Genomic DNA, 24,833 nt, shown 5'->3' with positions numbered 1-24,833 from the left:
TGTTCCACCTGGTGGCAGGTGGGAGTCCTGTGGCGACAGTCTTCAATCAAGACCAAGCCTACTGGCTGCTGTTTTGCTCTGCTATTCCTGGCTGGTGTCCTCGTTTTTTGTCCAAGGGAGCCCTCAGATTTCTCCATTAACACCGCCAACTCCTAGTGGCCGGGGTCCCTTCAGCCACCCCCCAATAAAATATTTGTCCCCCCCTTTCTAAGTTGATGGGCATTGTCATTCAAATAGTTTGCATGTGCCCTGTCTTGTATGATGATGGGTATTGCTTTCCTGGCCCCCTCAATATTTTATTCCAGTTGACACCCCCGTTGCCGAGACAGATGCCAACCAGAGTTGGAAGCAGGTGTGCCACCTGCGGGACCAGCCCCCCAGTTTTATTTTATTATTTTCGGAACACTCAATGGCAAGGGGGGGAGAAACCTCCTTTGTCTCTTAACACTGTACCCATTTCCGAAGCAAATTATGCACTGGGGTGATGGCGTGGGAATGGCGCCTCCTTGTGGCTGGGGAAGAGGAGAGGTGCATCCAGTATCCTTGTGGGGAGAGGCGGGTGGGGCTGGTGGACTGCAAGCTTAACATAAGAAGAGCCTGCAGGATCAGGCCAATGGCATCCTGTTCTCACAGTGGCCAGCTAGATGTTTGTGGGAAGCTTGCAAGCAGGATTTGACCACAAGCCATGTCTCTCCCCTCCTGCGGTTTCCATTGCCGCCTCTGACCCTGGAGGCAGAGCCGAGCCATTGTGGAGGATAATCAATAATAATAATAATAAAACAGTCCACGGAATTATCCCAGTTTACCTAAAATACCATAAACGCAGGGAGGGCAGGATCAGAGGCCCGATCGAGAATGGAAGAAGCAAATGACATCACGATGTGAGCAGCTGTTGTTTATTCATACGATCCTTTTGTTCCCTCAAGATTCTTCCCACTTTACAAATTCACAAGGGGATTAAATAAAACGAAGACGGCATTATGGTTATGCAGGCAGTAACAGCGACGAACTCGTGGACTGCAACGTCCACAGAGAGAGAGAGAGGCAGTTCAGGATCCGGGCGAGCAAACTTCCTCTCCGAAAACGGATTCATTCCCCCTCTTAAACAAACAGCCCAAGAGAGGAGCCCAAGAGCCGGCTGTTTTGCAGAGCGCAATTGAAAAAGCATTCGATAAGGAAGGTTAGGAAGAGAGAGTTTGGGATTCCTTGTTTGCACGTGCGACTCCTTCTCTCTACCAAACCAACTGGAATCCAGGAGCATCAAATCCAGAGGAAGGAAGGAAGGAAGGAAGGAAGGAAGGAAGGAAGGAAGGAAGGAAGGAAGGAAGGAGGAAATTGCCTTGTGCGTCTGAAAACTCACCCACGGCCAACACAAGGAGCCTCGCTCTTTTCTCCTTGCAAAAGGCTAACACTGGATGGTGCTTCTGCACCAAAGCTGGGCTGATGCCCCCTGTACAGGGGATGTCCAAAACTGACCCCCTGCACCCCACTCCTTCAGCCAAGAGGGAGCTGCAAGGTGAGGGGGGGAAGGTGGGGAGCCCCCTATTTCTTTCCAAGCTGAGCTTTGGCGAGGTTGATCTTGGCAACGACAGAAGCGTCTGCGGCCGCCGTGCACTTCGAGAGGATGAGGTTCATCTCTGCCTCATTCTTCCGTTCGATGGCGGCGTCGGAAGCCTGGCTCAAGTCCCTGCCATGAAAAATGGGTGAATAAGTAAACAAACAAACAAACAAACAAGGAGAGTCCAGGGCGGAAATGCCTGCTAAAATGAACGAATTCGCACGTTTTAAAATTCATTTGCTTATTTATTTCAGCAGGGTTCATGGCCTGTGCTCTTTTCCAAGAAAAACGTTCCATCAAGCTGCTGAGTGCCACATGAAAAACGCAGGCACTAAAATCCTAATTTAAACCAGAGGTTCCCAAATTGGGTGATTCTGTACCCCGGGAAGGGATGGCCTGGGCTGCTCGCTCAGAAGCAAGGGTGCGGTGGCAAAGGGGCACTGCGGGTGTAAATGACTATCAGACTTTGAAAAGCTGATATCGCTGGCTGAAGTTCATCCATTTTGTTGACTTGACTAAACTTAACAGTTTTAACTGGATCTGGATGAATATGCAGTTGTAACACTGGTCCTAAAGGATCTATACTGGCTCCCAGTATGTTTCCAAGCACAATTCTGAGTGTTGGTGCTGACCTTTAAAACCCTAAACGTCTCTTGCCCAGTATACCTGAAGGAGCGTCTCCATCCCCATCGTTCTGCCCGGACACTGAGGTCCAGCTCCGAGGGCCTTCTGGCGGTTCCCTTCCTGCGAGAAGCCAAGTTACAGGGAACCAGGCAGAGGGCCTTCTCGGCAGTGGCACCCACCCTGTGGAATGCCCTCCCATCAGATGTCAAGGAAATTAACTACCAGACTTTTAGAAGACATCTGAAGGCAGCCCTGTTTAGGGAAGCTTTTAATGTTTAATAGTGCATTGTATTTTAATATTTTGTTGGAATCCGCCCAGAGTGGCTGGGGAAACCCAACCAGATGGGCGGGGTATAAATAATAAATCATCATCATCATCATCTTGGTTGCCCTCATCTCTGCCTCCAGCCCAAAAGCTGCCCGGAACAAGTGAGCCAAGCCCACTGCTATGGGGCAAAGACATTCCCACCAGACCAGATACGTACCCTACCAGAAGGAAGGCTTTCACCCTCTGCTCTGGGGCAACGCGGGGGGCGTACTTCTTTGCTTCGTGGCGGTTGTGGTGCTTCATGCTGATCTCGACAAAAGGCTGTCAAAAAAAATCCCACAGTGTCAACACAATGCAAGTGTCCCAAAGCGAGCACCATAAATGCGGGGGACCCGAGGACCACGCTCCTTTTCTATGCAGCCTTTGGAGGGTTGCGCGTCCTCTGTATCCATACCTAAGGTACAGATGTAAGAGGCTTGTTCGTAATTATATTTTGGGAGTGCTTCCTGTTCTCGTGTAGGTGCATCATTTTATCCTTTCTTTAGGCATTCCAGGTTCACAGAATCATACAGCTGGCAGGGACCCTGTGGGTTTGTTGTAGTGATCAGATGGGATTACTCTGAGGAATTATAAAATACTGTATTTTTCGCTCCATAAGACGCACCTGACCATAAGACACACCTAGTTTTTAGAGGAGGAATGCAAGGTGGAAAAAATTCTTTAAAGGGAGCACTGAGCAGAGCCTGTATGCATCCCAGGCTCTGCTCAACGCTCCCTTTCACGAGCCACGTGTGTGCGGCTCTTGCAGGCTTTTCCCTGGGTTGCCCTTCTCCCTCCTCAGGGAAAAGCCCCCAAGAGCCGCACACATGCTCCGCATGGCTCTTTAAAGGGAGCACGGCTCTTGGGGGCTTTTGCTGGAGGTGGGGGAAGGGACAGAGCGCGGCTAAGCCAAAAGCTAGAGCAGTGAGAGGGAGCACAGTGATCCCTCTCGCTGTTCTGGCTTCTGGGATAGCTGCACAGCCTGCATTTGCTCCATAAGAAGCACACACATTCCCCCTTACTTTTTAGGAGGGAAAAAGTGCGTCTTATAGAGCGAAAAATACAGTATGCATCAAGCAATTGTGTCTGCTATGAAAGCATGGCGTTGACTGGGTTTGATTCATTGTCAATAATTTCTGATCAAATCCCACAAGCCTCTGCATCTCTGATTTCTCTACACCTGACAGGCACATATAAGCATTCGAAATACACAGGCCAGTTGCTTCATCAGGCATCCTCAGTACATATAGTAGGTTACTTTGATGTACCCTTCCTTGGTTTTGTTAATCTTAGGTATCTTTATCATCTTCATGTGAAACTATTTCCAGGCCCTATCTCCTTGCCATCCTTCCTCTCATGTTTATTGCTTGTTTATGATCTCCGGGGATGCTGAATGCATTCTTCCTTTTTAGTCCAGTTTTGTTTACTCTCAGATATGTATGCATGCTCAGAGTGGTCTTTGTAGTTAAAAGAATTTCTTCTCATCTGATTTTGTCCAACGTGGGGGTTTTGAAATGCTCAGAGGAACTCTGATTGGTTCTTACAAACACTGTGTAAAAAGTTCTTATGTGAATAAAACGACCTGGGCTGATTATTATACGCACCCCTCCTAGAATCTTGCTGGTCAAGCGTCGCGTGTATTCTATTAATCAGAGTCCAATCCTTCCTTTGCTTTGGGAACGCCACATTTGTCTAGCACAACCCCCAGCGATGCAGAAATCTCAACTAAAGCGCCCCCAAGGCTGATGCCCAGGAAATCACTGAGCAAGCCCGGGCTCTCGTGCCTGGACAGTTTCCTGCCCGCCCCTCCAAGGTCCTTCCTTACCAGGTATCCAATGGGGGACTTCTTGGACTTGGAGAACTTCTCCAGCTCTTCCCAGTCTCCTTGCTCAGCCAAGGCGCTGATCTTCAGCCACCAGAACCTAACAGTGCAAGAAGGGGACAGCGTCACAACTGCCATGCTGCCCAGACCAAGAAAAGTGTGTGTGTATTGGGGGAGGGCGGTCCTCAAAGATCTGAGAAAAGTTGGACCTCCAGTCTGTGGGATGTGATACATAAGTAGCAGTCAAGTACAACATTCCTTGTTTTCCTAGAGTGGACATGCAAGGGGATGTTTGGTCCAGCTAGTTGGAACTTCCTGTTTCCTCCTGGGCTGGAGCATCCTTCCTTTTGCATGTGACTAGACATGGCTATCCAGGAACAAAGGGCATATTTTAACCTGTATTTTAAATTGGTTGTTTCCCCCTCCTATTATGTTTTGACTGTAATTTTACTGGTGTTAGCTGCCCTGAGCCTGGCTCTGGCCGGGGAGGGCGGGGTATAAATAACATTTATTATTATTTATTATAATGCGCTATCCTCCCCCCAGGCAAGGAGAAGGCGGGACCAGCATTCAAGGGCCCATCCCAGCCAGGCTAAAACACTCCAGGGGGGGCCCAGCAAGGGGCGTGGCCTGGAGAGAGTGCCCTGGGGGAAGGCCGGTTCCCCAAATCCCTGCCCCAGATTATGGGGCTTGGCTGCATGATGGAGGAGTGGGGAACCGGGCCGAGTGTATTTGGGGCACTTTCCCAACTCAACTATCCCGTGTGACTCTTGATCATAATAATATAATAATAATAATTTATTATTTATACCCCAACCATCTGGCTGAGTTTCCCCAGCCAGTCTGGGTGTTAAAAACAATACAGCATTAAATATTAAAAACTTCCCTAAACAGGGCTGCCTTCAGATGTCTTTTAAATATAGGATACCTGCTTATTTCCTTCACATCTGAAGGGAGGGTGTTCCACAGGGCAGGCGCCACCACCGAGAAGGCCCTCTGTCTGGTTCCCTGTAACCTCATTCTCACATTGAGGGAACCGCCAAAAGGCCCTCAGTGCTGGATCTCAGTGTCCGGGCTGAACAATGAGAGTGGAGATGCTCCTTCAGGTCTACTGGGCCGAGGCCGTTTAGGGCTTTCAAGGTCAACACCAACACTTTGACTTGTGCTCGGAAACATACTGGGAGCCAATGCAGATCTCTCAAGACTGGTGTTATGTGGTCCCGGCGGCCACTCCCAGTCACCAGTCTAGCTGCCACATTCTGGATTAATTGCAGTTTCTGGGTCACCTTCAAAGGTAGCCCCACGTAGAGCGCATTGCAGTAGTCCAAGCGGGAGATAACTAGAGCATGCACCACTCTGGCGAGACAGTCCGCAGGCAGGTTGTGTCTCTACCTGCGTACCAAATGGAGCTGGTAGACAGCTGCCCTGGACACAGAATTGACCTGCGACTCCATGGACAGCTGTGAGTCCAGAATGACTCCCAGGCTGTGCACCTGGTCCTTCAGGGGCACAGTTACCCCATTCAGGACCAGGGAGTTCTCCACACCCACCCGCCCCCTGTCCCCCCAAAACAGTACTTCTGTCTTGTCAGGATTCAACCTCAATCGGTTAGCCGCCATCCATCCTCCAACCACCTCCAGACACTCACACAGGACCTTCACTGCCTTCACTGGCTCTGATTTGAAAGAGAGGTAGAGCTGGGTATCATCCACATATTGATGAACACCCAGCCCAAACCCCCTGATGATGTCTCCCAGCGGCTGCATGTAGATATTAAAAAGCATGGGGGAGAGGACGGAACCCTGAGGCACCCCACAAGTGAGAGCCCAGGGGTATGAACATTGGGGCAGGGGATTCCCGCTCCCTCCCTGCCACTCCCCACACAGCCCCAACCGTTTGTCGGGGATCTTGAAGTCGCGGTAGAACTGCTCCGCTCGCTTGTGGTTCCCCTCTAGGATGAGGTTGTAGACGGTGTCGTGGAGGGACTCATCCAGGTAGGGCTTGTCAAAGTCGGCCTGGAGGCGCCGCTGGCTGCGGAGGAGCTTGATCTGGTCTTCGGTGGCCTGGAAAGGGAAGGCGAGAAGAGAGTGGAAGACTTAGAGGACGCTGCAGGTGGACAGACAAAGGGACATCCAGGCCTTTTTCAGTTTGAGGGCTGCATTCCCTTCAGGGGCAACAGGAGAGAGCCAGCAGTCAAACATAGGAAGCAAGTGGAATTACCGTATTTTTCGCTCTATAGGACGCACTTTTCCCCTCCAACAATTAATGGGAAATGTGTGTGTGTCCTATGGAGCGAATGCAGGCTCCTTGGCTTCAGCGATAGCAACGCGAAGCCTCCGAAGTGCTCCGGAGGCTTTGTGTTGCTTTCGCTGAAGCCTGGAGAGCGAGAGGGGTTGGTGCGCACCGACCCCTCTCGCTCTCCAGGCTTCAGCGAAAGCAACATGAAGCCTGCGGAGAGCAGCGCGAGTTCCCGCTGCGCTCTGCAAGCTTCGGGTTCCTTTTGCTGAAGCCAGGAGAGCAAGACTCTCCCGGATTCAGCAGAGAGGGAGAGCTGCGCAGCACCCCTTCAGCCAAGCGGGAGGAGAAATGGAAGGGGCTCCGTTTCTCCTGCTGCTTTGCTGAAGGGGCGCTGAGCAGAGAGGGGGAGATTTTTTTTTCTTGTTCTCCCCCTCTAAAACAAGGTGTGTCCTATGGTCCGGTGCGTCCTATAGAGCGAAAAATACTCTATTAGGATCTTGAGTGCCAAGCCTAAGGAGCACGGGAACTCATCTCTGGTGGGTCTTGTCCCCACGAAGCAGTTGCTGAGACTGAAGGTCCCTGGTGCCCCACAGCTGGCTAAGTCCCCTCCTCTCCAGGGTGTTCTCCAAACAATATGAGACTGTGCCTCCATGCAGTCAACCTCTCCTCCGCCCTTTTCATTCATTTTACAGCAGGGTTTCCCACACTTGGGTCTCCAGCTGTTTCTGGACTACAACTCCCATGACCAGCAGTCAGGGATGCTGGGAACTGTAGTCCAAAAAGAGTTGGGAGACCCAAGTGTGGGAAACCCTGGTTTAGAGAAAAGGAGAGTAAGGGGACATTTGTGAATTGTGCATGGCATGGAGGGAGTGCAAAGAGAAAAGCTTTTCTCCCTCTGCCTTGACACCAGAACTCACGAAGCTGAGTGCTGGAAGATTCAGGATGGATAAAAGAAAGTATTTATTTGTGCAGTGCAGAGTTGGACTACGGGAGTCATGTATAAAATCAACAGGAATAGCCTCTATGGATCTAAGACTAAGACTAATTCAACAGAAAATAATATTCCGAGTCCAGCAAAACTATACCAGAAGAAAATAACAAGTGCAGACAACTGGTGGAGATGTGGGAGTAAAAATGTGGACTTAGTACATGTATGATGATTAACTGCCCAGTGATAAGATCATTTTGGTGCGAGGTGAGGATATTTATAGCATGAGCAATAAAAAGATATTGTTATTTAGAGGAACTGAATTTAATTCTAAATTACATTCCGGAAACGTGAGAGATTAAAAGGGGTCAAAAAAATGGATGTAGCATGCCATATTAGAAGCAAAAAAACTTGTTTTGATGAATTGGAAGAGCCGCAAAAAGATTCCATTGACCACATGGATTGATAATATGGACAGATTAGCTACAGACGAGCGAATTGCATGCTGACGCAAATTAAAAATGGATATATATGAAGAAATCTGGAAGGAATATTTAAGCGATAAGGCAGACAGTGGTGGGAAGTAGGGGGAGGAGAGATGGGGAAATACTGTTAAAAGGGTGTAGTCATAGGTATAAAGGTAAAGATAAAGGGACCCCTGACCATTAGGTACAGTTGCGGACGACTCTGGGGTTGCAGCACTCCTCTCGCTTTATTGGCCGAGGGAGCCGGCGTACAGCTTCCAGGTCATGTGGCCAGCATGACTAAGCCACTTCTGGCGAACCAGAGCAGAAAACCAAACGCCGTTTACCTTCCCGCCGGAGCGGTACCTATTTAATCTACTTTTGACATGCTTTCAAATTGCTAGGTTGGCAGGAGCAGGGACCGAGCAACAGGAGCTCACCCCGTCGCGGGGATTCGAACCGCCGACCTTCTGATCAGCAAGTCCTAGGCTCTGTGGTTTAACCCACAGCGCCACCCGCGTCCCAGTAGTCATAGGTATATCAGTATTCAAATCTGAATTGTCAAATTGTGTTATTAGCGTTATTATCGTTTTTGTTGTATGTGTCGTTTGCGGTTGTTTGTATTGAAAAAATGATTTAATTTTTTTTTTAAAAAACCAACTATGGAACTCCCTGCCACAGGAGGCAGGGTGGCCACTGAGTCAGGTAGTTTTAAAAGAGGACTGGACAAATTCAGGGAAAAGAAGAGGACTATCGATGGCTACTAGCCAGGATGGTTGTGCTTGAGCTTTTGTGCTCAGATCCTGCAATCTGGTCAGCCCCTATGAAAACAGGATGCTGGGCAGGACATGGGCCACTGGCTTGACCCAGCAGCTTCTTCTGATGGTCATGACACACTAGAGATGCTTCTTCATAAACTCACCTTGGCTGCAAACTCGTTCTTGGCTTTGTAGTACTCATCCACTGCGTTCTGCAAACTGGCCACCCTCCCATCGATCTGCTGTGGAGGAAAAAAGAACCCCTTGCGCGTTTTAATACAGGCAAAGAAAAATGGCCCATGTCTGCTCCAGAATATACAGCAGTTGGGCTAGGAACAATAATGGAACCTGTTGCTTCCTTGATGAGGACTGGACCTGTATGAATAATCTGCCTTTTCCCTGCAATCTCAGAGCTCTGGAGACTGAAAGATTTATCTAGGACAGTTCTGTGCAGAGAAACAAGTCCTGCGACCCGTGTTAACTGTGTGCAAACTTCCTTAATCAGCATACATTTCCGTTTTATTCTTTTTCACACGGGCGACCACTGGCTTAAATTCAACACCAACTTCCCTCCCCGAATCCCACTCCACCCATTGCTCACAGCAGCCTTATTATGGGCCAGAAAGTTGGAATGCATGGGGCAGCATTTTTGGCTTCCAAAATGAAAGCCAAAAGGTTCTTGGGTTGCACAGTTTACTGCACAGTCCACCAGGCTCGCGCCACACAAACGTGGAGCAGACGCTGCCCAAACTATATATCCTGCCGCAACCTCCTAAATCTACATTTGCCATCCTCCCTGGACACCCTTTTCTCCCTGCCAGTCTCCCGGGAGCTCCTTACCTTATCGCTGGCATAGCTGGCTCGCACGTGGAAGTTGCCCAACTCCTGGTGGTCGTCGTCTTGGTTGTAGAGGTCTTTGAGTGTATCTAGCTCTTGGTATTTGCAGAACTGGGGACAAGCAAGCCAAGGGTTAAATTTCTTTCTTTCTTTCTTTCTTTCTTTCTTTCTTTCTTTCTTTCTTTCTTTCTTTCTTTCTTTCTTTCTTTCTTTCTTTCTATATCTATCTATCTATCTATCTATCTATCTATCTATCTATCTATCTATCTATCTATCTATGTCCTATACCGGCCTTCATCCGAGAGTCACAGGGTGGTTTACAATACAGTGGTACCTCGGGTTACAGACGCTTCAGGTTACAGACTCCCCTAACCCAGAAATATTACCTCAGGTTAAAAACTTTGCTTCAGGATGAGAACAGAAATTGTGCTTTGGTGGCGCGGCGGCAGCAGGAGGCCCCATTAGCTAAAGTGGTGCTTCAGGTTAAGAACAGTTTCAGGTTAAGAACGGACCTCCGGAATGAATTAAGTACTTAACCTGAGGTACCACTGTATACAACAAAGAACTCACACCTTATAAATCATCTGTTCCAATACAACAGGTCATAATAAAACACAACTGAAACAGACATACGGTAAAATGGAACGGGTGTGAGTGCCTGCAGAATTTTGAGGGAGCGGCTTATATTTGGATATTGTCTTTTTTTCTCTCATGAATTTTAAAGGTGTAGCATATATTTGGGTGTGGCTTATATTCAGGCCACTGCGGTACCACAACACATACAAAACCATGTAAAGGGATCAAATTGAGAAACCAAGACACACAATTTATAAAATTATTATTTTTTAAAACCCCTGAACTTCTCTTCTTCCTTCCCAGCTGTTCCAACACTGTATCTCTTATCGTTGTCACGACTTACTGTTACAATTTTCACTCATCAGTTATCATCATCAACAATTTACACCCCAATTTTCATTATGAAAATGAAAAATGGGTCAAAATTTGTAAACTGCCTTGCCGCTGAAGCCTCAAGTTGTCCGGCAAGGATGAGAAAAAACACTACAATATTAAAACGACAAACTCTCTGAATTTCAAAGTAGCTCTGCATGTTTTTTCCTGCTATCATCATCCTCAACATTAAGACGACCCATAATATTTTTATTATGTTTTTAGGTATGCTTTAAGCAGCCTAGGGTGGCTTGGGAACCGCAGCCAGATAGGTGGAGTATAAATAATAAATTATTATTATTACTATTAACCTCTTCCTAGATCTGCAACCCGACAGAGGTGGCCAGCATATCCGGCCCCTCACAGGCTTCTTCCGGCCCTCACGTATAAATGCAGAGCCTGGGGGTTGAATCCTGCACCTGTCAATTCCTGCAAATTCCATGCTCTGCCCCTGACCTGCGGCCGCAATCCTTCTCGGCCTCCAGACCTCTCCCTTTCCTTAGTCTCGCAGCTGGGCCTGGGATGTGTTTCGCAGGTGAATTCAGCTCTCCAGGCACACCTAAAAAATGCATCTGCATGCCACCGCCCCCTGCAACAGGTGTGCCTCCAAACCTCACCTGGCGATAGAGGCTCAAAGCCACTGGCTGGTTCTGCAGAGTCATGAAGAAGGCGCCGCGGTTCAGCTCATTCTTCAGGTGCAAGACGACCGTGTAAACTGGGGACGAAGAAGAGAGAGGCCGGTTAGATGGAGAGCAATGAGCCCTGAAGCAAAGACCCCCTTGAGCGATATTATACCCAATTCACAGAACCTAACCAAGGGACTCTCTGCACACGCCAACAGCTTCTAGGAGTCACAGGTGCAGGATGAGGACCAAAGATGGACAAACCTTTGAAGGTGACCCGGAAACTACAACTAATCCAGAATGCGGCAGCTAGACTGGTGATTGGGAGCGGCCGCCAAGACCATATAACACTGATCCTGAAAGACCTACATTGGCTCCCAGTATGTTTCTGAGCACAATTCAAAGTGTTGGTGCTGACCTTTAAAGCCCTTTAAAGCCCAGTATACCTGAAGGAGCGTCTCCACCCCCATCATTCAGCCCAGACGCTGAGGTCCTCCTCCGAGGGCCTTCTGGCGGTTCCCTCACTGCGAGAAGCCAAGCTACAGGGAACCAGGCAGAGGGACTTCTCAGTGGTGGCGCCCGCCCTGTGGAACGCCCTCCCAGCAGATGTCAAGGAAATAAACAACTATCTGACTTTTAGAAGACATCTGAAGGCAGCCCTGTTTAGGGAAGTTTTAAATGTTTGATGTTTTATTGTGTTTTTAATATTCTATTGGGAGCCGCTCAGAGCGGCTGGGGAAGTCCAGCCAGATGGGCAGGGTATAATATGTTGTTGTTGTTGTTGTTGTTAATTAGCCTGGAAGGAGCACAAAGTGTCCCCTGCCACAGGTACAGTGGTACCTCGGGTTACAGACACTTCAGGTTACAGACTCCGCTAACCCAGAAATAGTACCTCGGGTTAAGAACTTTGCTACAGGATGAGAACAGAAATCGTGTGGCGGCGGCAGCGGAAGGCCCCATTAGCTAAAGTGGCACCTCAGCTTAAGAACAGTTTCAGGCTAAGAACAGACCTCCGGAACGAATTAAGTTCTTAACCTGAGGTACCACTGTACACAACAAAGAACTCACACCTTATAATAATCTGATCCAATACAACAGGTCTTAATAAAACACAAGTGTAAAATGGAATGACTTATGTCAAATATAGTAAAATTCAGTAATCTATTAGAATAGAATAGTACACAATAAAATTAACTTTTATAAAAACATGAATTAATTTTTTAACCTGACGTAGTAATAATAGCAATAACAATAACAATAACAATAATAATAATAATAATAATAATAATTTTTATTTATACCCCACCCTCCCCAGCCATGACCAGGTTTAGGGCGGCTAACAACCAATATAAAAACAAATTGATTGAAATACAATTTAAAAAGAAAATTAAAATACAACATTAAAACACTAAAATGTAGCCTCATTTCAATGGAAACTCAAATAAAAAACTTTTTGGGGGAATGAAAACATCAGGTACAGAGGTACCACTGTACTGCCCTTCGCGGGGAGGCAGGGAGGCAGGCAAGACAGGGAATGTGTGTCTCCGCTTTACCCAAGTCGGTGTCTCCGCTCTCGATGGCCTTGCTAAGCGCCAGTTGGCTCCTCTTCATCTTCAGCAGCAGAGGAACCTGCTTCCCAGACCGGGGCTCGTACTCCAGCAGCTGCAAGCAAACACAAAGGTTACCGAGTGCTGCACTGTACTGCATTATTATTTCATAGACTTCATAGAATCACAGAATCGTAGGAAGGGACCCCGCATGGTCATCTAGTCCAGCCCCGGGAAATGCAGGAATCTCAGCTAAATGCAACTAACATTTTGGGGGACCAGAATTGGTACTAGCAGTTGCAAAAGGCAGGAATGTGGTGGAGGCAGCCAGCCCCACCTGCCAGTGTGCCGTGGAGGTTAAAGATAGAGGGACGCCTGACCATTAGGTCCAGTTGTGGCCGACTTTGGGGTTGCGGCGCTCATCTCGCTTTACTGGCCAAGGGAGCCGGCGTACAGCTTCCGGGTCATGCTGCCAGCATGACTAAGCCGCTTCTGGCGAACCAGAGCAGCGCACAGAAACGCCATTTACCTTCCCGCCGGAGTGGTACCTATTTATCTACTTGCACTTTTTTGACGTGCTAGGTTGGCAGGAGCAGGGACTGAGCAATGGGCGCTCACCCTGTCGCGGGGATTCAAACCGCTGACCTTCTGATCAGCAAGTCCTGGGCTCTGTGGTTTAACCCACAGCACCACCCGTGTCCCTGCCGTGGAGGTTAGAGTATCGGACCAGGACCCGGGAAAGAGCCATGTTCACATCCTCGCTCAGCCATGAAGTTCACTGGGTGGCCTTGAGACTCTCAGCCTAACCGACCCCACAGGGGACTGGATTTGATTTTCTATGCATGTGTAAAGCTAAGGCAAAGGAATGAATCTATATAATAAGCCTGTAAGTATATGAAGAGAGCCTGCAGGATCAGGCCAATGGCCCACCTAGTCCAGCATCCTATTCTCACAGGGGCTGAACGGTTCTCTGTGGGAAACCAGCAAGCGGGATCCAAGCCATTGCTGTCAACTTTTCCCTTTTGTTGCGAGGAATCCTATTTGGAATAAGGGAATTTCCCTTAAAAAAAGGGAAACGTTGGCAGCTATGATCCGAGCACAAAAGCAACTCTCACAAAAGCAATGCAGCAGCTAGACTGGTGACTGGAAGCGCCCACCAAGACAATAGTACCCTGGTCCTGAAAGACCTACATTGGCTCCCAGTACGTTTCCGAGCACAAGTCAAAGTGTTGGTGCTGACCTTTAAAGTCCTAAATGGCCTCGGTCCAGTATACCTGAAGGAGCGTCTCCACCCCCACCGTTCAGCCCGGACACTGAAGTCCAGCGCCGAGGGCCTTCAGGCAGTTCCCTCATTGCGAGAAGTGAAGTTACAGGGAACCAGACAGAGGGCCTTCTCGGTGGTGGCGCCCACCCTGTGGAATGCCCTCCCACCAGATGTCAAGGAAATAAACAACTATCTGACTTTTAGAAGACATCTGAAGGCAGCCCTGTTTAGGGAAGCTTTTAATGTCTGATCTTTTGTCATGTTTTTAATATTCGGTTGGGAGCTGCCCAGAGTGACTGGGGAAACCCAGCCAGATGGGTGGAGTATAAATAATAAATTATTATTTTTATTGTATATCCCTTCCTGCCGTTTCCAGAAACTGGTATTAGGCAGACAACAGCCAAGGTGCCGAACAGCTGCCTAATCGATAGGCCTGCGGACTCTACTTTCGTGGCTTCCTCGGGGGTGTCTGTCATTCTGACCAGGGAAAACTGTCTTGAACATGTTACAGGGAGGTAGCGTGTTGGTCTGCCGTAGTCAAAATTTTCTGAGAATCCTATGGAAAAATAATATATCAAAGCACCTGCTGATGGCATTTAACCATTGTAGTGTGGAGAGTGTATTAATTTATGGTCTCTGTGTGTGGTTTGGGAGCTGCACCGTCAGGGAAAAAACAATGCTGTCCAAGGTTGTAAAGACTGCGGAGAGAATAATTGGGTGCACTCTTCCCACCTTGGATCAAATCTATGCTTCCAGGTGCCATAAGAAAGCTGCAGAGATAGCGCAGGATAGTGCGCACCCCGGAAATGATCTCTTTCAGCTTCTGCCTTCTGGAAGAAGGTACAGGGTTATAAAGACTAGCACTAGCCGCCTGAGAAACAGTTTCTATCCAAATGCGATTTTGGTTTTAAACGCAGTGTAAGGTAGTCTCTATGGGAGTATATTGTATTCAATTATAGGGGATCAGAGTTTTTACGGAGCTAACCAGGCTGGGATAGCTGGGATAGCAGGCTTGTGGGTTTTTGAATGTCAGATGTAGATTTTTTCAATTTCGTTGTTCTGTATGGGACAATGACAATAAAGATTATCGTATGGTAAAATAAAAAAAATCCTTCCAGTAGCACCTTAAGAAACCAACTAAGTTTGTTATTGGTATGAGCTTTCGTGTGCATGCATGCTTCTTCAGATACCACTGTGATGTCTGGAACATCACAGTGGTGTGGCTGTTGGGAGAGATCCAAGATGCTGAGATTCCTGTCTTGTGGCTGGTGGGACTAAATTACTCGCCAGGGGTCCCTTCCAACCGTACGGTTCTGTGAATGCCAAGAGACGAGTCAGCACCCAGAGCAGATCTTACAAATCCAACACTGGCCTCTCACTCGGTTCCTATCCCACAATGCACCACGGTTTACCAAGGTGTAGCTGAGCCTCAGTGTTGCAGGGATTTTAATAGGTACCAGTGACCAATTCAAAGTAGTCCAAGAATTGACAGACACAGCAATTGGAGAAAAAGAAGGTGAGGTTTACTGCTGAGCAATAATTGACCCAGTGGAATCTTTTCCAAAGACCGGGCGTTGATGCCCAGAGGCTTTTATACTTGAGTAAATACATCACAGATCATGACATAATTGAATATAATTGCGAACGAAAGCAATATAAGCTAATGAGCGCATTCAAGCCTCGCTCCTGACCATACTAAGAGTTCTTCTCCCAACTTCTGCTTTTCTCAGCCTGTACATCTCCCAACCTTTCCCCTAGATTTATTGCAAGAAGAACAGAAACTTAAGGCAAAAGGAACTTTAACTGTGACTCCCAAGCGACCATCTGTTCATTTAAGGACATTTGCAGTTAGCACTTTCCTGTTTCACTGTCCGGACAAGAGGGAGGGGGGGGGGAGAATGTGCCAGCACACCAGATTTATCGCTTCCCCCTTGTAGAGAGAACAAGAAGGTACTAGGACAAAGTTCATTTAAGACTTTGCAGATTTTGAGCATTTTGCTGTTAGGCTAAGCAGAGGCTTTCATGCTTCAAACATGGATTATAAAATCATTGTAAAAATCTCTGGTTATATGTGAATATACTGACAACTGATTATAGGAATAACTGATTATATGAAAAGCATAAGGGTAAAATTCCTCCAGGTCCCGCTTCATCAGGACTCACCCAACCTCAGCCAGTTCACCTCCTCTCGTACCTTAATGGCCAGCTCTGTCCGGCCGCATTCGTACGCCCGGGCAGCGATCTCAGAGTACGAGATGCCCGGGGTATCGCCCAGTTTCTGGTTGATGGCCTGAGCTACTTCTTCATCAGATTTCTCTTTCTGCTGTACCTGGGAATTTGGAAAACACACAGCGTATTATTATCATTATTATTATTATTGTGAAGGATGGGCTACAATAACGCTAGAAACAGTTTTAAAGCAACACGAAGTCTCAGAAAGAAGGGGGAAATATACATCCCAAGTGTAAGACACAAGATCTACCCACCTTGGAAGAATGGCAGATGAAAGTGATAGACTATATGGAACTGGCGGAAATGACTGGCAGAATCCGAGACCAGGGAGAAGAGTTGGTGGAAGAAGATTGGAAGAAATTTAAAGACTATTTGCAGAAACATTGTAAAATTAAGGAATGTTAAAATGATGTAGGATTGATTGAATTGAGACGGTTTTTGCAACAAAGTTAAAAGAATATGTAAAAATGGATTGATAACTAGATGACAATATGAAGTTAAACATGTTAAGATATAAAACTAAGATAAAAACAAAGAGGGTAAGGATTTGCTGAATTAACCATGTGAACAGGAATACAAAAAAGGGGGGCGTGAGGAGGTCAGGAAATTAAGTAAATGAAATATAAGTCATGAAAAGACTGGTTTGTTTTTAATGTTTTTTTATTTATCATTCATTCTCTTTTATGTATTTTGCATTTGTTAACTTGTATTTTGTACCTTTGTTTTGTTTATTTTTATCTTTTTTCCTTTTTATTCTGTAATCTTTTTTTTGCTTATAAAATCTTAATAAATATCTTTTTAAAAAGATATATATATATATATACATCCCAAGTGTCAGAAGTCTGGAAAAAGAGCTGCATCGTCAGTATTCTCCAAATGTTGCAGAGTGGAAGTTGTTGGGGAAACGCCACATGCCATCCCCCAGAACTCTGAGCATCCTCCAGTATGTGCAACTCAGGAGAAGGCATGCTCCCCTCTTCTCCAGTGCACTCAGCGACATAAACCAGCTGGTATTATGCACACTAATCTTCTAGCAAAACACAGCAAGAAGAGCGAGACATCGTAGATAATAACAATAATAATAATTTATTATTTATACCCCGCCCATCTGGCTGGGCTTCCCCAGCCACTCTGGGCGGCTTCCAACAGAATATTAAAATACAATAACCTATTAAACATTAAAAGCATCCCTAAACAGGGCTGCCTTCAGATGTCTTCTAAAAGTCTGGTAGTTGTTTTTCTCTTTGACATCTGGTGGGAGGGCGTTCCACAGGGTGTTCCGGTTTTCGAATGTTTTTCAGAAGCCGAACGTCCGATGCGGCTGTCGGCTATTGTTTCTGGGGTGCCTGCACCAATCAGAAGCTTTGCCTTGGTTTTCAAACATTTCAGAAGTCAAACGGACATCCGGAACGGATTAAGTTTGGCGCTTTTGTTTTTGCTATTTCTTTTGCGTTTTTGTTTTTGAGTCTTTTTCGGTTAATTTGTTTTTGTGACTGTGTGGAACCCAGTTCAGCTACTGATTCATTGAATGTGTGACTGCGGAAATGGATAAAATCCAAACAATGACTATCATCAGTGCAGGTAAGGGGGGGGATTATTTTAATTTTTATCATCTACAATACTGTCTTCTTTATTTTATAGTACAGTACATTGATTATTGCTTAAATTTTATGGATCAATGGTCTTGTTAGATAGTGAAATTCATGTTAAATTGCTGTTTTAGGGGTTGTTTTTAAAAGTCTGGAACGGATTAATCCATTTTGCATTACTTTTTATGGGAAAGCACGCCTTGGTTTTGGAACGTTTTGGTTTTGGAATGGGTCTTCCAAAACGGATTAGTTTTGAGAACCAAGGTACATTCGGAAACCAAGGCACGGCTTCCGATTGGCTGCAGGAGCTACCAGCACTCAATCGGAAGCTGCGTTGGATATCTGGCTTCCCAAAAAAATTGCAAACTGGAAAACACTCAATTCCGGGTTTGCAGCATTCGGGAGCCAAAACATTCGAGTTGCAAGGCATTCGAGAACCAAGGTACGACTGTATGTGGAAATTGTTCAGTTTGTATTTTTGTGTTTACTATTGGTGGCTACTTTTGTAATGATGTATTTTTTCATGATGTGTTCCGCCTTGAGCATGGCTTGAATTGTGAAAAGGCAGCATACAGATAAAATTATGCAGGTTTGTATGTATGTGAGACGCTGCTGGAAGATTTCAGGCTTTGGCAGATGGTGGCGGCGGAGGGAACCCGGTGATCCGGATTCACGGGTGAAACGTTCTTACCTTGTAGCAGGCCCAGTGCGCCAAGATGCGACTGATCCCCTGGAACTCGGAGAGACGCAGGTACTCGCAGATTTTGATAGCGATGGGGTAAAGTCTCCGCAGAACCAGCCTTAAGAAGCAAAAGACAGGAGAACTAGTCATGCCTCTGTATTCCTTATTCCTTATGGAGGAGAGTTCTGTCCATGAGCCAGAATAAAGCCTCCATCGTCAGGAGTAGTACACCTTTGGCCCCAAGATATTCTCCATCTTTGACCGCTAAGGGAAGCAGCTCCTGCCCATCACGCCCTGATTTTGGGCAGGGAACACCTTTATCCATTATTCCCAAGCCGCCCTGGTTGAAGGAACTGAGCAAAAAAACAAACAAACCCACCCCACTTTTGAATAAGCAACAACCAGCTTGGCAAAGAGCAGGACTTGAACCCAGATCCATGGCTAGATTTTCCATGCACTGGATCGCAGACACCTCCCTTGCTCTTCGGCTCCATCTCAGACCCACACACCCAGAATCGTGTCCACAACTCCATGTTTGGTCTGTTGGCCTAACTTGTGTTGTTTTATTTGGGTCAAAGAGAAGCATCCTAGAATCTTCCTCTTCTCCCAGCTAGTTCCCCTCCCAAATAGCCCAAGAGATGCAGCTCAGCCGAGCAAGGAAGCGGTCTTTACCTGTCCAGCAAAACTTCCGTGGTGACCTGTGTGTATCTGCAGCAGCCGTCAAGGAAAAGGCCCTTGTGCATGCGCCAACCGCAACAAAATTTGCAGTTTAGAATTACAGAATTGTAGGATTGTAAAGGACCATCAGGGACGTGGATGGCCCTGTGGGTTAAACCACAGAGCCTAGGACTTGCCGATCAGAAGGTCGGAGGTTCGAATCCCTGCGGCGGGGTGAGCTCCCGTTGCTCGGTCCCTGCTCCTGCCAACCTAGCAATTCGAAAGCACGTCCAAGTGCAAGTAGATAAATAGATACCACTCCGGCGGGAAGGTAAACGGCGTTTCTGTGCGCGGCTCTGGTTTGCCAGAAGCGACTTAGCCATGCTGGCCACATGACCCGGAAGCTGTACGCCGGCTCCCTCCACCAGTAAAGTGAGATGAGCGCTGCAACCCCAGATTCGGCCACAACTGGACCTAATGGTCAGGGGTCCCTTTACCTTTACCTTTAAGGAAACATCAAGCGCCATTTAGTCCAACCCTCTGCGATGCAGGAACCTCTTGCCTAACGCAGGACTCGAACCCAGAACCCTGAGATTAAGAGTCTCATGTTCTCCCCGCTGAGCTGACGTGGTAGATTTGCCTTCTTCCGATATATGCAATGTGCTCCCCAACCCCATTTTACAGCTGTGTGATTTGTGTTCACCTTGCATTGTGACAGCCATTGGCTACAAACAAGAAAACTGATTGACTGATACCGACTGAGCTACTACTGTTCTCTAGGATACTGGTCGAAGCTGAGGGGGATCCCGATCTGGTAATCCCGGATGGCGTTGAGCACCCGCAGATCCCTGCAGGTCTCCACGAAACGCTCGGGCGGGAACTTGTCAATGAAGCATTTCCCAAAGGAGGCCGCCTGGAGGCATGGGGCAGGAGAGAGAGAGAGAGAAAGGGTTAAATATATAATTTATAATTTAATGCTGTATTGTTTTTAACACTCGATTGGGAGCGGCCCAGAGTGCCTGGGGAAACACAGCCAGATGGGCGGGGTAAGAATAATAAATTATTGTTGTTATTATCATCAGGGGACAGTCTACAGTAGTGTTTTTCAACCACTGTTCCGCGGCACACTAGCGAGATGTTGCCTGGTGTGCTGTGGGGAAAATTGAAAAATTCGAAAGATTTAAAAATAAAGTATTTTATAATTTTTCATATTTCTGTTTACTTACTATTTCATAATAAAGTAATTATAAAATACTTTCTTTGTGTTTATTTGATTCCTATTCAAGAGAATTACTTTATATATAGTCAATATAGGCACAGAGTAAATTTTTTTAACATTTTCTAATGGTGGTGTGCCTCGTGATTTTTTTCATGAAACAAGTGTGCCTTTGCCCAAAAAAGGTTGAAAAACACTGGTCTACAGGATATCTAACAATCCGGGATAGCAGCGGGAAATGTCGATGGAATAAGGGAATTTCCCGCAAAAAAAGGAAAGGTTGACAGCTATGGTCTTGGCTGGGGAGGGCAGGGTATAAAGAAAATTTATTATTATTATTATTATTCACTCACTCACTCACTCACTCACTCACTCACTCACTCACTCACAGAGAGTCTTCTGTGGACAGAAAGGCAAGGGGTGTTTTTTTTAGTAGCTCAGGTGTGTTTAACCCCTTACAGCGCACAGCTCAGGAATCGGCCACTCCCAATCTGCCACACCTGAGCTCTCTTTGCAAGGGGGCCGTGCCCACCCCCAAAACAAGCAGCGGGTTCTGCCCCTTCAATACTCACCCGAAGGAGAGATTTCTGGATCTCGGGCTCGTGCTCATAGCTGGCCGCCCTGATGCATTGTTCCACGGCCTCCGGGAGCAGATTCTGGTCCTTGATCTCCCGCAGGTACTCGTCGGCCTTCTGGCTCTCTTTCTGAGGAAGGCGAAGGAGGAGGAAGGGGGGGGGGAACGAGAAGCCTTAAAGCCCTTGCAAGCTGTGGGTACCAGATCTCTTCAAGAGTGCCTCCTTCGCCCATGACCATTGTTTATTAAACTTATATGCCACCCATCCTTCCGATGGTGACCAGAAGGCCCTCGTATTTACGGGACCGCCTCTCCTGATATGCCCTGCAGAGGACCTTAAGGTCCATGAATAATCATAGTTTATTCATGCCAGTGTGGTGTAGTGGTTAAGAGCGGTGGATTCGTAATATGGGGAACCGGGTTCGCGTCTCCGCTCCTCCACCTGCAGCTGCTGGGTGACTTTGGGCCAGTCACACTTCTCTGAAGTCTCTAAGCCCCACTCACTTCACAGAGTGTTTGTTGTGGGGGAGGAAGGGAAAGGAGAATGTTAACCGCGTTGAGACTCCTGAAGGGGAGTGAAAGGCGGGATATCAAATCCAAACTCCTCTTCTTCTTCTTCTAGTTTAGAGGCCCTAAGGAAGTCAGACTATCCTCCACCAGGGCCAGGGCCTTCTCAGTGATGGCTCCGACCTGGTGGAATGCTCTGTCCCAGGAGACCAGGGCCCTGCAGGATTTAACCTCCTTCTGCAGGGCCTGTAAGACAGAGCTATTCCACCTGGCTTTCAATACGGAGTTAGCCCGATCCTTTATTCCCCTTCCTTCCTTCCTTCCTTCCTTCCTTCCTTCCCTCCCTCCCTCCCTCCCTCCCTCCCTCCCTCTCCTCTTTTTATGAAGATTACCTGCTCTGAGATCCCACAGCTAATTCTCCCCTGGTCTCCTTGCTGGCCCAAATAGGACTATTTTAGCCAGCTAGCCCTGGGGATCATCTAATGTTTATTGGATGGGTTTCCCCCCTAAATTGATTTTTGAATTCTGAATTTATTGTTATTCACGTTTTATACTGTATTTTATGCTGTTTTTTGTTGCATCAATTGTTTTAAATTTGTTGTTAGCTGCCCTGAGCCTGGTTTTCTGAACCAGGAAAGGCGGGGTATAAATAAATAAAAATTATTATTATTATTATTAAGCAACAGGATTGAAACTATTACCATTTTGGGGAATGATATATAACCAATTGAAATAAATGATTAAAATAACTTTTTCTAAAAAAAACAACCAGAAGACTTTCTTTTAGGAATTTTAGGTGCCGAAATCCCAATGGGCAGTGCTTTTTTTTCTATGGGGATGCAGGGCTACGCACACCACTAAACATTTTGTGAAACTTTGTAGTTTTGTCCATTTACTGTATTTATTTTTTCCAATTTGAACTATAAAATGGTGATTTTCTTGAGTCAAAGTTAGAAACCCACAACCCTGAGATTAAGCGTCTCATGCTTGGAAGATACAAGTGATATATAAATGTAACTAATAATAATAATAATAATAATAATAAATTATATTTATATCCCAACCTCCCCAGCTAAAGCCGGGCTCAGGGCGGCTAAGAACAATAAAACAGTACAACACAACACAACACTCTAAAATCATTCATTATAAAATTAATTCAACTCAAACCAATGGCAACCATTGGGCCAGAGCTCCGCGAAGATTGCCGAAGGAGGGGGTCAGACTGTGCCCTGGCCAAAGGCCAGGTGGAACAGCTCTGTCTTGCAGTCCCTGCGGAAAGATGTCAAGTCCCGCAGGGCCCTAGTCTCTTGTGAATTAAAATGAATAAAATGAAATAAAATGTGCAAATAAAATGAAATTCCCCAGGTTATGCACAGAGTTACACCTCAGGCTGCCAGCTGGTCCTGGCTGTTCTTCCAGCCAGTTGGTCCTACACCAAAGTAGGGGATCAGGGCCGCCCCTTCCTCCTCCCCACCCGCCTAGCGTCCCTCACCTCATACTCCTTCTGAGCTTCCAGCAGCAATGCTCCTGGCGCCATGGACGCAATCTTGAAGACTTCCTGGCTGGCCTCTGAAACGGAAGCAAGAAGTGAGAAGTGAGGGGTCCTGAAAAAAACAACCCAGGCTCCCCTTTTCAAACAGGAGGCGGCAGGTTTCTAGTCCTCTCTGCTTGCCCAGTACTGCAGGGGAAACTCACCTGGGATCTCGTGGAGGAATTCGTGGGTGGAACGGGAGAAGATCCTCACGCCATCGAGCTCCGGCACGAGGTACGAATCCTCATCCAGAGGGTACCTGCGGTCAGCATTAAGGAATCGAAGGAGGACGCAGGGGGGCGTTGGATGGGGAACTCCGTGGAGCACCCCAGATGCTTCTGAACTCTAACCCCCAACAGCCAAGATGGCCAGGGATGCTCGGAGTTGAGCCACAGCACGTCCCCCTCATCCCTCGTCTAAACAACCAGCAGAACCAAACGGTGTAAAAAAGACCTGTGTTGGATCAAGTCACAGGCTCACCTCGCCCAGTACCTGTGTTAGAAATTAGCCAGGTGCCAGGCGCGTTTTGAACCCTGATCCCCCAGGCCCTAGCCCGGCGCTCTAAACGCTAAACAGCAATGGCTCCCTACAGCCCTTCTGCCACAGGGCAGCCCTATAAATTAAGCAGGCAAATAAATATGGAGGAAGCCAATGTTACCTTAGAGAAGGTTCTGAAATATTTCCCCTGAATAATAAGCCCACCAGTCCCACCCCGCCTCTCCCCCCGCAAGGATGCTGAATGCACTGCTCTGCGTCCCCAGCCACGAGGAGGCGCCGTTCCCACGCCATCACCACGGCACGCTGCTTGCTTCGAGAGCGGGTGCACCTACCACATAAAAGAAAAAGGAGGGGGGGTTTCCTTACCATCAAGCGGTACATAAATGGTAATAATAATAATAATAATAATAATAATAATAATAATAATAATAATAATAATTGTTATTTATTATTTATACCCCGCCCATCTGGCTGGGCCTCCCCAGCCACTCTGGGCGGCTTCCATAGAAACCAAAAATACAGTAAAATATCAAACGTTAAAAACTTCCCTGAACAGGGCTGCCTTAAGATGTCTTCTGAATGTCAGGTAGTTGTTTATCGCTTTGACATCTGCTGGAAGGGCGTTCCACAGGGCAGGCGCCACTACCGAGAAGGCCCTCTGTCTGGTTCCCTGTAGCTTTGCTTCTCGCAATGGGGGAACCGCCAGAAGGCCCTCGGCGCTGGACCTCAGCGTCCGGGCAGAACGATGGGGGAGGAGACGCTCCTTCAGATATACTGGACCGAGGCCGTTTAGGGCTTTAAAGGTCAGCATATTGGTATGACAATAATATAAGATATAAGTCTCCCAGCCTCGCACAAAAGGGGAGGAGACCTGCTGAACTCACCAGACCATCTGCTTGGGCGGAGCTCGAAATTCGCAGATGGACTCGCCCAGTTTTTCCTGCAGAGGGAAGAGGCAGAGGGGCGATGAGGGACAGGAGGAAGGAAAGGGGTCAGCTGCGGAAATGGAACCACACCATAACCACTGGAAAGATAGGCCAGCAGCATCACTGTATTTTCCCGATTTCAGGAGAGCCCCCCTTTACACATTTGTGCCCTGTGCGTTGCACGCGAGACACTTCCTCAAACACGCCAGAAAATTACAAAAGAGGATTCCGACAACTTACTAAAGCAAGTTAAAATCCACTTATATGATTTGAGCCTGTTCTACTGATGAAGCCTAGGATGGTGAAACAAGGCTAATATTCCAGAAATCCTTGTCTTAGACTCTGTGAAAGGATTCTGTGGAACTGTAACAACCCAACTGTAACAACTAACAACAATTATTGGACTCTATGAACAGACAGGTGGAATAGATACTTATACTTGTATGGACCTTATGCATTGAACTGACTAGAGAATAAACTGATCCACTGGGTCTTCTGCTTTT

The 24,833-nt window shown here is 47.1% G+C and overlaps 1 protein-coding gene across 1 annotated transcript in view; it reads right to left on the bottom strand.

Moving 5' to 3' along the window:
• Positions 1 to 880: 880 nt before the first annotated feature.
• Positions 881 to 24,833, bottom strand: part of VPS16 (VPS16 core subunit of CORVET and HOPS complexes) — a 39,772-nt gene continuing 15,819 nt past the window's right edge. Inside the window, exons 8-24 of the mRNA XM_081924928.1 lie at positions 24,289 to 24,344; positions 23,643 to 23,732; positions 23,071 to 23,165; positions 22,868 to 22,944; positions 20,867 to 20,998; positions 19,864 to 19,991; positions 19,094 to 19,129; positions 18,431 to 18,539; positions 16,113 to 16,247; positions 12,661 to 12,769; positions 11,102 to 11,199; positions 9,540 to 9,647; positions 8,864 to 8,941; positions 6,205 to 6,374; positions 4,315 to 4,411; positions 2,668 to 2,771; positions 881 to 1,687 (exon numbers count right to left, since the gene is read on the bottom strand). Of these exons, the coding sequence (XP_081781054.1) occupies positions 1,543 to 1,687; positions 2,668 to 2,771; positions 4,315 to 4,411; positions 6,205 to 6,374; positions 8,864 to 8,941; positions 9,540 to 9,647; positions 11,102 to 11,199; positions 12,661 to 12,769; positions 16,113 to 16,247; positions 18,431 to 18,539; positions 19,094 to 19,129; positions 19,864 to 19,991; positions 20,867 to 20,998; positions 22,868 to 22,944; positions 23,071 to 23,165; positions 23,643 to 23,732; positions 24,289 to 24,344 (1,767 nt within the window). The 3' untranslated portion in view covers positions 881 to 1,542. The remainder of the gene's footprint in view (positions 1,688 to 2,667; positions 2,772 to 4,314; positions 4,412 to 6,204; positions 6,375 to 8,863; positions 8,942 to 9,539; positions 9,648 to 11,101; positions 11,200 to 12,660; positions 12,770 to 16,112; positions 16,248 to 18,430; positions 18,540 to 19,093; positions 19,130 to 19,863; positions 19,992 to 20,866; positions 20,999 to 22,867; positions 22,945 to 23,070; positions 23,166 to 23,642; positions 23,733 to 24,288; positions 24,345 to 24,833) is intronic.

The sequence above is a fragment of the Podarcis melisellensis genome (genome assembly GCF_964234715.1).
Source record: "Podarcis melisellensis genome assembly, chromosome: 9".
Classification (NCBI taxonomy): Eukaryota; Metazoa; Chordata; class Lepidosauria; order Squamata; family Lacertidae; genus Podarcis; species Podarcis melisellensis.
Note: the sequence above shows the minus strand (reverse complement) of the source record. Positions and strands in the feature narration are given on the sequence as shown.